Source organism: Pholis gunnellus (genome assembly GCF_910591455.1).
Source record: "Pholis gunnellus genome assembly, chromosome: 6".
Lineage (NCBI taxonomy): Eukaryota > Metazoa > Chordata > Actinopteri > Perciformes > Pholidae > Pholis > Pholis gunnellus.
In genome coordinates, this window is record NC_136532.1 from 17,179,035 (window position 1) to 17,191,932 (window position 12,898).

A 12,898-nucleotide genomic window follows, 5' to 3' on the forward strand; every position below is an offset into this window, starting at 1 on the left:
TCACAGAATTACATAAATGAAGAGAGCCATGATGGCAGCACTGATCAGCCCAGAGATAGGAACCGTAACAAACCAAGCGATGAAGATGTTCCTGAACAGACGCCAGTCAACTGATTTCTTGGAGCGCAGCCATCCTACAGCCACCACAGATCCCACCTGTGTCAATATAAAAAATCATTGGGTTCATGAATATGAAATACTGTTTTAACACATGCTCAAATCGGAACCTACTTTTGATTATCAAGAGTTTTAAGTATCGTTACCTTGCAGTGGGTTGTGCTGACAGGAAGACCAACATTGGATGCCACAACAACTGTGAGTGCTGACGCTAGCTCAATGCTGAATCCACTAAATTGGAAGAAAATATGTTAGTACACTTTGACTATCAAATATATTAGAATTTTAATTATTATAGGATATAAATGTGTGGCATACCTGGAGGGTGTAATGGGTGTAAGGTCTTTGCCCAAGGTTTGCATCACTCTACGTCCCCATACCCAGAGTCCAGCGCAGATGCCCACTCCGCCGTAAAGAAGCAACCAAATGGGGGTAGGTGCGTTGGACACCACAGAGCCGCTGTCATACACAAGCCAGAGGGCCACCAGTGGACCAATCGCATTGCTAGTGATAAAAATGGCTTATGTAACGACTCAGAAACAGCACATACATAAATTCCTCAGGAGAAAAACCACCCTTGCATACCTGACATCGTTCCCTCCGTGAGCAAAAGAGCCAAAGCACGCTGTGAGTATCTGCAGGAACTGGAAAAGCAAGGAGACGGCTGGTTGGTCGACCTCCAGCTCATCCTCTTCCAGAGCGATGTCTTTGCCAGCTTCCTGAGTCACGCTCTCTTCCTGAACTGCACTTCCATTGGTCACTGCTGAGGTGTAGCTGCTGTAACTGCCCACCCTCGGTCTTCCTTGCAGCTCACCATCCTGGTCCTTGTGTTTAGGATCTCCTTGAATGCCATAAATTGCCATGGTGTAGGAGGTGTAGCTGTTGTTCCTCCTGATGGGTCGCTCCTCTGTATCACTGTCACCAATGCAGTCACCGACCTTAGTCACATGAAGCTTGTGTAGCAGGTCTTTGTAAAGGCCGGAATCTTTGTGGATCGTGTGGGACCGTCCACTGTGAGGATCAGTGATCATCATGGGGCCAACAGTGCCATTTAGACCTATGAAAATAAAAGTATATATTGTAATTTAATTGGTGAACGTAGTCAGAATTACTTGAGGTTATATAACCAGGGAGGTCAATATTTTGACATTTACAATTAATACGAATAAGCCATTCATTTCTCACCATTACTGGAATCCAAGTCTTTGGTTTCCATGTCATTGTTGTCCAAGTCAGCTTCCTCTGAGCCTCCAAGTTTGAAAGCCACCTTCTGACTGTCTACTGGCGGAGTCTGGTGTTTAGGGTCACGAGGTGTTGAGGGCTGCTCTGCTGGCGCACATTTGCTGGAGTTCTTCTCCATTAGTGGAGTTTCACAGGAAGCAGCAGCTATTTCTCCTGAATTACATGACAGTGTTCAACTGAGATCAAGTGACACACATTTCAGGCAAGGCTTAAGACAAAAAGTTGAACTCCAAAATATCCTATTCACCCTAAATATAATTTAAAAACTCTATTTTCATTGCTGTTCCTAGCTGCTCAAGAATTGTGTGTGCAATTTCAGCCAAAATAACTACGGTTTTGCTAAAGTGCAAGATAAAGAGTAAGATGAACTCACGTTTGATTTTCTTCTTCAGGTATGGACAGACAACGAACCAAACGACCAAGGCTGTGACGACGCCACAGCCCAGTGCAATGCACAGTGTACCCCACCATGGCACTCTGTCAAAACCCAACACTGTTCACACGAGACAGGAACGTTAGAGAGAACTCTGTCTCAGATAAGGTGAAACAGAAACTTAACTGCTTCTTTCATTTATTCACAACCGATGCTGCGCCTTTCAAAACAGTGAGAAAAATAATCTGTTAGTAGCCTACTTACACATTCCTATACTGTTTAGCCTACATTTAGAGACTTTGTAGCATCTCTGACATATGGTATCATGTTATTGTTCCAGGAAAAAAAAAAGTGCCTCTTCCTGTCTCAGGAGTTGTGGTCAAAATGTCTCAACGGCCTGCTCCAATGCATCAGTATGCTCTTACAGACAACAGTATCAGCAAGAGTACACACTCCTCCAATCAGATAGTGTTCAAAAGAGCAGCCTTGCAATCAAGTGATAATATGCTCACTATACTCAGTGTTTCACTTTTCTTTCAATGCTTACACAGAATAGCTTAATTGCTGTTGCTGTAACTGCTAGAATTAGATGGCTTGAGGAAGGTTAGTATGACAATATTGAATTTTCCCTCACAGACACAACTTACCTGTTTGCTCATGTAGACAACAGCAGGTAAACAACAAATAAGAAGCCACACAGTAAAAGAAGGGGCTTTCATTATCAACATATTACGTGAAGCCATGATGGCCACAAACATTGTTGATTTACATAGAATAATGTATTTCTGTATCTCTGTGTCAGAAACAAAACGTTGGCTGGAACATGTGTGTGTGTGTGTGTGTGTGTGTGTGTGTGTGTGCACTCTGCTGTATTACTCTGTAATTTTGCATTGCAGGAGTTATGGTGTTATATCTCGTGACCCACACACACCGGCCTGCAGCCTTCAGTGAAGGGCCCAGGCCAGTTGACTTCTTGATAAGTTCAATCCTGCAAATGAAACAAAAAGGAGTGGAAATCGTCCATTTAATAGTTGTTTCTTTCTCAAAGTCCCATTCAACTGGTTTTACTTTATTCTTGCGGTGTTTGGTGGCTTCAGTGTTCTGAAATTCTGTCTTAATTAGGGTCTGACCGTTTTATCACTGGTGTTATTTTAAAGAGAACAGTTCATCAGAAAGAAATGCCAGGGTGGATGTGTTTTTGGTAGATGAAATAAGGTCCAAAATGACCAAAACAAAAGCGATCTACAGTTTTTTAAATATATTGTTTCTTCTTTGTTTGTCACCTGCTTTGTCCTAAGAAGACTGTCATCAACTCTCCTCTGTGTCTCCTGTGACATTTACTCAGACCTCATGTCGCTCCAGCGATTTCAACAGCTGCTGTGTGAATCAAAAGAAGGTGTAGCATGTGGACGTGGTACTCACTTGGTGCTCCTGTAAACATGATGGAGAAGAGGTTGACGCCCATAGTGATGGCGTAGAAGATGGGAAGAGCTCTGAGGCCGTTGGGTACAGGGTCAGCCTGTGGAAATCGATGAATGAGCGCAGGAGTTGTTAGTAGTTCCAACAAAGAGACATTTCCCCTCTAAACTCCTTTGGTTGGGGCTCGACTCTTATGTTGGGAACCACTGGATTAAACTACCTAACAGTATGTAAATGCTGCCTGAGCACTGACCCATCAGTATTAAACATCTAATAATGTCTCCGGAGACTGATTCCTGCAGAATAAGAACTTTAATTTGTAATACTAAAATACATTATGATAATAGTGCCAATGTACGTACATGCAAGTATCATTTTGAATGAAGGACTTTTACTTATTTTCATATTGAGCTTCTGGTACTTCAAATAATGTAAAGGATATTAACTCTTCCTCCACCCACTATCGACTTCAAATAACACTTATCAACCATGTACACTGGCTAGTGATACAGTAACGTTAGGCTTACCTTGTTCAGAATGAATTTACGAACAAAATAGAAGAGAATTCCTGACATGATGCCTGACAGCACAGGAGACAGGAACCAGGATGCCACTTTGGAAAGGAAAGACATTTGAAATAACATTTATTATTGAGCTTTTAGCAACACTTGTATTTCACATTAAACAGATACTTCTTTAAATATATGAGCGACAACAACAACATATATTCACCAATGCGCAGTAGCTCCATCCATTTTACCCCTTGGTGACCTCTGGCTACCATGGAGAAGCCAATTGTTGCTCCAACAATGCAGTGGGTTCCAGAAATTGGGAGCTTCAGGAAAGATGCAACCAGCTGCCACACAGCAGAGCCTGTAGGACAAAAACATGAGCAAGGCCTGTTCTCACAATCTGAAAATATATGTCTTATATGTGCTCTGCTTGAGTTTCTATGTCACATACATATGAGTGCTTACCAAACATTGCACTTATCGATCCTGCCATCAGGACGTGTTCAGAGCCGTTGTACATATGGACGTCAATGATGCCCTTTCGGATGGTCTCGCTGACTTTGGCCCCCAGCAGCACCGAGCCCACCGTCTCAAAGACAGTAGCCAGGATGCAGGCCTGACGCAAGGTGACCACTCCGGAGCCCACTGCAGTGCCGAAGGAGTTTGCCACATCATTGGCCCCCACAGAGAAAGCCAGGATGAAGGCTATGATGAAGCCTAACACCAGCAGCCACAAGTAGCCTGACATGGTGGACTGGGAGGCCAGAGCTATTGTAGTGGCAGCAGCCAGGGTTGCTAGTGTCGTCGTATCCATCACTACTTGAAATTCAATTTGATTAAAATTAGAGTTTAAATTAGAGTTAAACCAAGCCAATTGATTGTGGTTTAATGGTGACGTATGAGGTAATATGTGTTTCTAAATAAATTTCTACCACAAAAATGAATACCCTGAGTTCCTTTCCCCTTAGTTTACTTCCAATAGTAGTAATGGGAAGAAATCTAAATGTATTGCTAGCTAGGTATGTAGGGTTTGTGTGTAGGCTTCATCATAAAATGACAGCTTATAGAGACGAGAGAGACATCCATTGTGGCAGCGAGCCTCTGATGATACACACTGCAAAAGCACATCAAATACCCAAGTTAGTGGTTAATGCTCCTTATTTACTAGTTCAAAAACAAAGTTGAGTTACATATTAACAAGAACCAAAATAGCTGACAAGACCAACCAGCGTATATCATTTTGTTCTGCAGGCATGATTTACTACATTGTGGCAAAAGGGCAGTGGTTATGAGAAAGTGCTTTATACCCTAGTCATTAATAGGGTGAGCCACATTAAAGGCATCAAATTGCTCTAGTAATTATTTGACTTTAATGACTTAAATGTGTCCGTGTAGCAACAATGAACAGGTTCGCAATGAGCTCCGCAACATTTTAGTAGCTTCTAAAATACCAGGTGCGTTGTAAATCACAAATGAATCAACTTAAACATTTAAATAGCTGCAAGTAATTGGCCTATTTCTTCATTTTGAACAAATGTAACACCAGTATAGAAAATAGCGGTATGTTAATCTTCTAAGCTGATATTGCATAATAATTCAAATGGAGCGACATTACAGGAGAGAAACAGAAGAAAAAATGCGACAGAAAAATAAAGTAAAATACTTACATGTGAGACCAAATTGAAAGTTTTCCGCTGCGTGTTTTGGACCAACGCACTTGGCGTGTGCTGTTGCGAGGTGAGAAGCAGCCTTGTGCAAAGTGAAAGGATGATATTTACTGTCGGAGGACAGCAGTCTGTACCGTTTGCAGGTTCCTGTAGGAGGCTGGTTTATATATTGAGCTGGTTGAGTACACGCCTTTCCGAACCGGTCATGAGACCGCTGTTGCCTAAAGCTAATGTTTAGCTTGTTTGTTGGCAGGGAGGAATAATTACAGTTGTCTTTGGTTATGTTGTTTGACTGCATATGAGCCCCAAATCCCAATGTGTGTTTTTCCTCACCACCATGGAGACACACAGATGTCTATTGTTTTGCTTAAATATATCTTCTTGTTCCTAAAGAAACTATATTTCAGGCTGCAGCGTGTTTATGGTAATCAAGGTTTATTATTGTAACATTATGTGTAATATTCACAGAATTGGATACTATGTATAGTTCTACTTATTTCGTGTAAATACAAATAAGAAAGACAAGGTGCATGTGCAGCTTTGGCCTCCACTCTGGTGCCACCTATTGGCCAAACCTAATATAAGGTTATAAAAGAAAAAGGAGTCTCTTTTTTATTGTATTTATATATTTGATTTTGATTTTATTGAGACAAATAATATCAACGACATACATTCATGCTATTATTGAGCGTATACACTAGATCTCTCTCTCTTTCTGCATGTCACGATGTCAATGTTAAAGAATTCCCACCACAGAAAAGTTTACTTTGCCACATATTGATCACACTGGACTAAGGTTTAGGCGATGGAGAATCACCTGTAGTATGTATAGCTCATTTGGCAAGTGCAGCTAAGCAGTATGTGAAACAGCAGTCTCAAACTATGTTACTGATTTACCTGTTATTCACCATTCACCTGTCACTTTACTGAGAAACTCCACAAAACTGTGAGGCCGCTTTCAACATCAGCAAAATTGACTCTTTTTTGAAATGCTACACTGCCTCCAAATCTGCTGATGGGTTCCTCTTCATTACTCATTTATTTAGTTCCTGTAGTTAGGCTTTGTGACATCTGACAAGTCAGCCCGTGTGCACAAATGCTACCTGTGTGGAATATTTTGACCTCTCCAAAGCATGGGACAAGTGGAAAGGGAAGTGACTCACAGCTCTACTGAAAAGAAGGTGACAGTCAGCACACTTTAACCTGCACCACCATATGCTATTTATATGTGCTACAGATCACATTAAAAGGTGACAATGAGCACATATAACCACGTAATTTCATGTTGGTAAACTGATGTTGGAAACAACAGTTTCACATGGTTTGTTTTATCTTTAAGTGTTTATTTCCCCCACTCTTAGCACACAATTTGAACAGGTGCATTTCACATCATATTCACTTGCTATTGTAGGTTGAATAAAGATGCCAGTTGTTGAAATGAGAACACCCAGCAGTCTGAAACCGAACAATCATCATTTAAACAATAATCCCAGAATGCTATCTTTGATCATTTAAATAAATAGTTTAAACAAGATCCTTGAAATTGAATCATACACTCCTCCACAACAGAAACACAGTCATTCCACACAATCATGTTCTCATGAGATTAGAGCTGCAATTTTAATTATTTACAAAATGCTTCGTGCTGTGTTGACAGTGATCTAACTTTTGACAGACCAGACAAAGTGCAAGAACTTTCCCAGAGATCTTTTGTACAGTGGTGCGTCCTTAATTACTACTGCCACAGTGAAATTGAGTTAAATGTTGTTTTCTGTCATGTTTGAGGTATTCGGAATTGTAATTATCTTGTATTGTTGCCTCAAACAACAATGTGCATTTGTGTTGCAGCAGCTTGAGAAGTTTTTTCTCTTAACATTCTCATGGCCATGTTGTGTTATATCATTTGAACTCTCACTTGTGCTAAACAACAGTGCCCGATACTGTAACTAAACACATTTAATTGATCTCATGCAGCAAGCTTGCATATAACTGTGGCTTGGTTAGTTCATCAAATACAAGGTATAACTATAAACATATAGAGGTATCTCAAATATATTCTGAAATTAAAGTTAAAACCCTTCCAACTTAAAATGGTACACAAATAATTACTAATATAAACTCACAGAGTTAGACCATACATTATTTGTTTATCAAGCCCAGACACATAAACTTTATTTTTGATGAGAAACATAATCAATGTGTGTCTAATAAGAAGGGAAGTGGACTACGAATGAAGAGACAATGCAGTTGACATGCAGTTGTAAAAACCTGTCAAGCAGTTGCCTCCTCGTGGTACGCTGAGCAAGGTGTTTTCTCTCAAGTTTCTAAAGGTCTCTCTGTCACGTGAGTTTTCTCACTCAACAAGTTGACCTGCAGAGCTGTGGTTGTCTGTGCTCTTCATAATGCAACATGAGAACAATGGTCATGTTGCATGATCCTAAGCGCCTCTAGATGGCATCAATGCCCCTGTTCAGGTTATGCTGGATAAAGAATATACTCCATGTGGAAATACCAGTCCAAACACTTAATGAGGAAAAGTAATAACCAGCAGTTTGGTCTTCTGTTTGAATGGACTTGCTTCAAGATCTGTTTGATGTAAACGTAATGCTACTGTACAGATTGTAAGCGTTTATTTGTCCATATGTCTGAACTTAAACCCCCCAGTGGCATTTGCTTGCTTACACACTTTTAATCGTTTACCTTAACTATTTGAATGGAAAAACACACTTAATTTATACTTTCCCTCATTCTGCTTCCTGATTTACAACATCAATGTGTTAAACCTGTCAGAACATTTAGGTAATTTCCACTTGTTTAAAATGACCGTATCTGTAATTTCAAAGACAGAAGCGTTGGATTTTTTGATGTGGCTTATCGTATTTAAAGTTAGGCAAGATAGAACATGCAAATAAGTAACTGAAGAGCTTGACTGGTTCTCATGCTCAGGCCTATATTAGCCCAACCCTTCCTTCCCCTCTTCCCTCCCTCCTATCCCTTGCCAAACAGGATCTGTAGGATCTTACAAAGTCATTTTCTCAGGAGACAGGAATGTCAGAACACAAGGCCTGGTGCCTGCTGGTACATGCACGCTTACATTCCCCCAAACTTCCCAGAAAAAGTCCCAAAAGTCTTGCTCATACTTCCATTTGATTTACACTCAGTGTGTGGCAACAGCTCTATGTGTAAATGCTATGTATGCGCCGGACGTGTCGGAGACATACACTGACTCACAACTGAAATTAGGTTGTCTGGTACACCACCCTGCCCAGTTCTTACAAGGCGTCCTCTGGTTCATGACCTACAAGTTTAAAAGGAGTTTTATTCATTTTGAGAAATAGTTTCTCCCTCTGAAGAGTCCAATAAAAATATGAAAGTTTGAATTTGTAATTCACTTTTTCTTTGTCTTTGTTATTTACAAACGAGAAAACACACAATGCTACTAAAGAATTTTTAAAATGTTTATTTTTTCAAAGTCTTTTTTAAAATCTTTGTATACAGCTGATAAGCATATTATACAGCAGATAGGCGAGTCATTTAGACTGTAAGGAACCCAAGTGTTATCACAACATAAATATAATACAACGAAATTGTGGCATTCAGACGGCATAAAAAAAACGTCACAAAATCAAAGAAATGTTAAGGATTATTTGGCTGATTTTTCAATCATCCCTTATCACCATCAACAGTATCTCAGGTATTCAGATGCTATCGACAAGCAGAAGGTAGAAATGTAACAAAACACGGACATCCCAACTATTGCTACATTCATCTGCATCAATGTGTCTTAAATTTGGACACAGAGGTCCAAAGTGGCAGCACTGAATCTGCTCGCTCGCAAACACTAGCACTGGCATTTCCATTGCTCGACAAGCAGAGCTGCACACAGTGAAAAGTAAAAAGTCACAGTTTCTTCCCATATCAGAGGTTGTTTCTGATTTAATTGACAGACCAGCGGCTGGAAGTCGACGATGACCTGCTGGTGGACTCTTTGTGGGACCGATTCGGGCTGTGGCTGTAAGTGGGGGAGTGAGTGACACTTGGGCTGCTGGGAGGTGTGGAAGAACAGGAGGAAGACTTGGATTTGATCTGCAGCCACTTGTCTCCCAAAGCCTTGGCAAAGTGGTCATCGACAGACACGCTGATGGAGAGCTGCTGGGAGCGAGCTTTCTGGTAGTTCACTCCGAGGCTCCTCTGGAAATGTTCCTCAACCACATGGTCGTAGTTGCGTCTGGAAATCACTGGACAGGCAAAGGGATGAATAACAATGTTAAATACACACCTCTGTGAGTCAGGGAAAGTGAGTGGATATCTACAGTATGAAGCACGTGTGACGATTAGGGAGTGACCGTCTGGTGCATGAGCTCATTCACAAGATTATGAAACTCACCTGATGTGGGGCTCCTGTGGATCTCAGATCTGCAAGAGGGGTTCGTCGATGAGGAAACGCAAGTGATGACAGAAGGACGCATCTGAAAAAGAAGATGGATCATGAATCAAATGAAAAGACAATGTATTTCTGTAAATATAACACAGCAGCTCTGCTTTCTTTTCTTCTCACTATCATCTGTGCACTTCATCCCATGACAACAAAATAGTGTACAAAGTTGAATTTGAAAACAGAATCATTTGAAAACCGATTAAACGGTTTTAGTTTGCCCATGAAAGTTAGATTATCCTCAGTGTGGTGGCATATGCAGGTCAAAGAGAGAGCAGTCTGTTGGGTCTTGTTGATGGAATTCCTCCCTCCATTGCTCACATTTTCTTCCTGAATCCGGCTGGATTGCATAGCTCGGACAAGCTCAGGCCTGTGAACGCTCTTGGAAGTTGGATGCCTGTGTAGTTCTATTCACTGACTACAGATGGGAGATGTACCACTGCTGTGGGTAGCCTGGAGCTACACCGACATTACTAAGAGACTGCACATTTCCAGAAGCTACGGCAGCCCAAATAGCCATGACCTTTGATAAAAGCACATCAAGGACACCAAAGTAATTTGGTAAAATTACCTGGATCTGAGCGGGAGCTGAGCTTTTAGTCTTTTCCTCTGTGCATTCAGGGTCTTTTCTTGGTTTCTTGATGAGGGCGAGTGGTTCATCCATGACTGGTGCGTAGTACATGTGGGTGGGCAGAGGGCTGGGTGTTGGACTCCAGGTAGATGTGGGACTCTGTCGCCCGTTGAACACCACTGGTGCTGCTCTCTGGGCAGCTTTGCCACTGCTTCTGCTCAGGACCCGCTCTCGCCTAAAACATTCATTCATTAGGAAATGCTACATCTCTTTGACACCATTTGAATTTAATGAATCATAATTCTAATACTGAATTACTTATGTAAACATGAATAAACCAACCTTTCCTCCAATGTGAGGCCTCTCTCGTGGCTTCGCTTGCGTTTGACTGGAAGCACTGCGGGGACTCGGGCGCGATCATTTGCGATATGTCTGTATCTGTCTTCGCTCCTGAGGTGGGGCTGACCTGAAAAACAAAATTAAAGTGCAGAATTAGAATAAGAGGCTTTAAAATGTGTTTTGGCTCTGGATTATTTGCCAGTTCAAAATGTAAAACAAACTAATGGCCATTTACTGGCAATGATGATTTTATGACAGTGCCAAAAGGTGAGTGGTAATGACTAACTGCTTGTTTTGATCTTGACATAAACCTGCATGACTACTACTATTCGTGGGAAAATATTTTTTTTTTTTTTTGGCCACCGTTAATTGTAAACTCCGTTAAGTTGTAGAACTCGAACTACCAGATCAGTGAGGGTTACAACACTACACAGCTGATTCAGTGCTAACGGTAAATGTTGTTTTTCTGCATAATATTGGCAGTCGGCCCTATCATCACACGGCTAAAAGGGCACAATCAACAGGTTGTGTTTTGAAGCGGTGACACACATCTAAAAGCTTTTCAGTCTTTAAGGACCCTGATTTGGGCGGCACCCATTTGTGAAAGGTCCATCAAAGTGAACACACACATACTGGATTTTTGCGTTTACACAAGTTGAAACACATTGACAAGACGCTGATGATGTCATTGATGTGTTGGATGGGAGAAATGCACTGTTGCAAGTTAAACCCACAAAATATTTTCCATGTTTTTTTATAAAGGAGGGATCATCATTTATTAAATGAAAAAAAACAGGAGTTACGTATATCTTTTCTGGCTCCTGTCTCACAGGAGTCAGAAGAGTCATGCATATCCAGTCAAAATAAAACACATTGTTTGAAATTGTAAAGGCAGCATAATTAGACTGTGGCCCATTGTTTGACTGTATGCTCAGTTAGCACTTGAAAATCCACATTGATGTGGAAGTCCTTCAGAGCTCCTTGAACTGTAGTCAAATCAACCATTCAGTGCTTAAATGAGTCACAATAGCATCTATTGAAATCAAACAATGAGGTGATTATGTTTTTTGAATAGTAAGACAATGAAAGTTGTCCCCTGTCTTCACAGGCCAAGTGCTTGCTCCAATCCACATTTCCTACTGTTTTCCCACCGGCTGCCATTGTGGAGGGGCAGGTACAACCACACCTATGCTGATTTTCTAGTGCCTCGGGCATGGATATTTATTCCCTGTTTGCGGAGGGAATATGCTGCCTGACCTTCTGTTTTGCTGTGTTTACAGGAACACAGCGAAGTAACACAATTTACAGAATCTCGGTTCAATCTTGAAGACCTTGAACGTAAGTAGTTATAGGGATTGCTTTATTCTTTACTTCAAGTAGATTCCCTTTATGAAACCCACTTATCTTTTCTTTATGACAAACACGCCGTATGATAAAATACCAAAACGCATATTTCACAAAGTATATTTTAAAAGTTGAATGTAGCTGCTAGTGTTTATCTTCCATGTGACTGACATCACATCTAATTATTTGTATTTGAAACTGTATCTACATTAGTGCCATGTCAACAACAAAGGTAACTGCCACTGTAATAAACACACATGGTTTTGAAATGACACAAGATCGAAACATATACACAAAAATGTTACAGACCAAAATGTTAAAGCATAACCACAGAGACTTGATTCCACTGATCAAGGTAACACAAATATTCACTCTCATCAACCAACATGAGGCAATAAAAGAACCATGGTGATCATGCTCACCTTCTAAAATGTAGACCTTGAAGCCACTGCTCATCCGGGTAATGTATTGGAAGTTAGCCACAGCCATGGCTCCTTGTCGTTGTCTGAGTGAAGCTAAACAGCGAAGAACAACTAGTCTGCTGGAGCTTACAGGACACAATGAGCCTCAGTTGTAGACTGTATTGGAAAGGTAATGAGATGCTGGGTCTGAGCTCCGACAGGTAAAGTATATCAGGTGAGTGCAGATAGGTGCAGTGGCTTCCCTGTGACCCATTCCTTGCATTCAGATTGGCTGCTGCAGAGGCCAATCAGAGGCCCTCGTTCACCCAGGGTTGTTATTGCCCTACAGGCAGAATGAGCTCACAGGTAGTTCACTCTCAAAGGTAGAAAGTGTAGTTGCTAAATGTCATGGTACCACAGAATCCACACTGATTAGAGAAGCTTTTGCGTTATTCAACACTTTCATATGCACAATAAT

General features: G+C 41.1%; 2 protein-coding genes across 2 annotated transcripts; both read right to left on the reverse strand.

The window, feature by feature from the left end:
• slc20a1a (solute carrier family 20 member 1a) lies at positions 1-4,477 on the reverse strand (the record flags this gene model as incomplete). Its single annotated transcript, XM_079160457.1, has 10 exons — positions 1-156; positions 264-348; positions 436-621; positions 703-1,174; positions 1,303-1,512; positions 1,733-1,852; positions 3,155-3,251; positions 3,679-3,764; positions 3,884-4,024; positions 4,129-4,477. The coding sequence occupies 10 exons, from the start codon at positions 4,475-4,477 to the stop codon at positions 1-3; spliced, it is 1,902 nt and encodes a 633-aa protein (XP_079016583.1).
• A 4,297-nt stretch (positions 4,478-8,774) lies between these two features.
• On the reverse strand, positions 8,775-12,618 carry vgll4l (vestigial like 4 like). The gene is made up of 5 exons (XM_079161499.1): positions 12,442-12,618; positions 10,679-10,802; positions 10,337-10,571; positions 9,718-9,799; positions 8,775-9,568 (listed from the first exon to the last, which is right to left on the reverse strand). Exons 1-5 carry the CDS (start codon positions 12,506-12,508, stop codon positions 9,267-9,269), a joined length of 810 nt encoding a protein of 269 aa, XP_079017625.1. The 5' UTR covers positions 12,509-12,618; the 3' UTR covers positions 8,775-9,266.
• Between the last annotated feature and the right edge of the window lie 280 nt (positions 12,619-12,898).

What these genes read in the sequence shown, in the direction of transcription:
- vgll4l (XM_079161499.1), bottom strand. Translation starts at nt 12,508, where the DNA reads ATGGCTGTGGCTAACTTCCAATACATTACCCGGATGAGCAGTGGCTTC. An exon ending in GGCCTCACATTGGAGGAAAG is followed by an intron (nt 10,572 to 10,678) that starts GTTGGTTTATTC and finishes TGAATGTTTTAG; the next exon opens with GCGAGAGCGGGTCCTGAGCA. An exon ending in CAGCTCCCGCTCAGATCCAG is followed by an intron (nt 9,800 to 10,336) that starts GTAATTTTACCA and finishes CTTCTTTTTCAG; the next exon opens with ATGCGTCCTTCTGTCATCAC.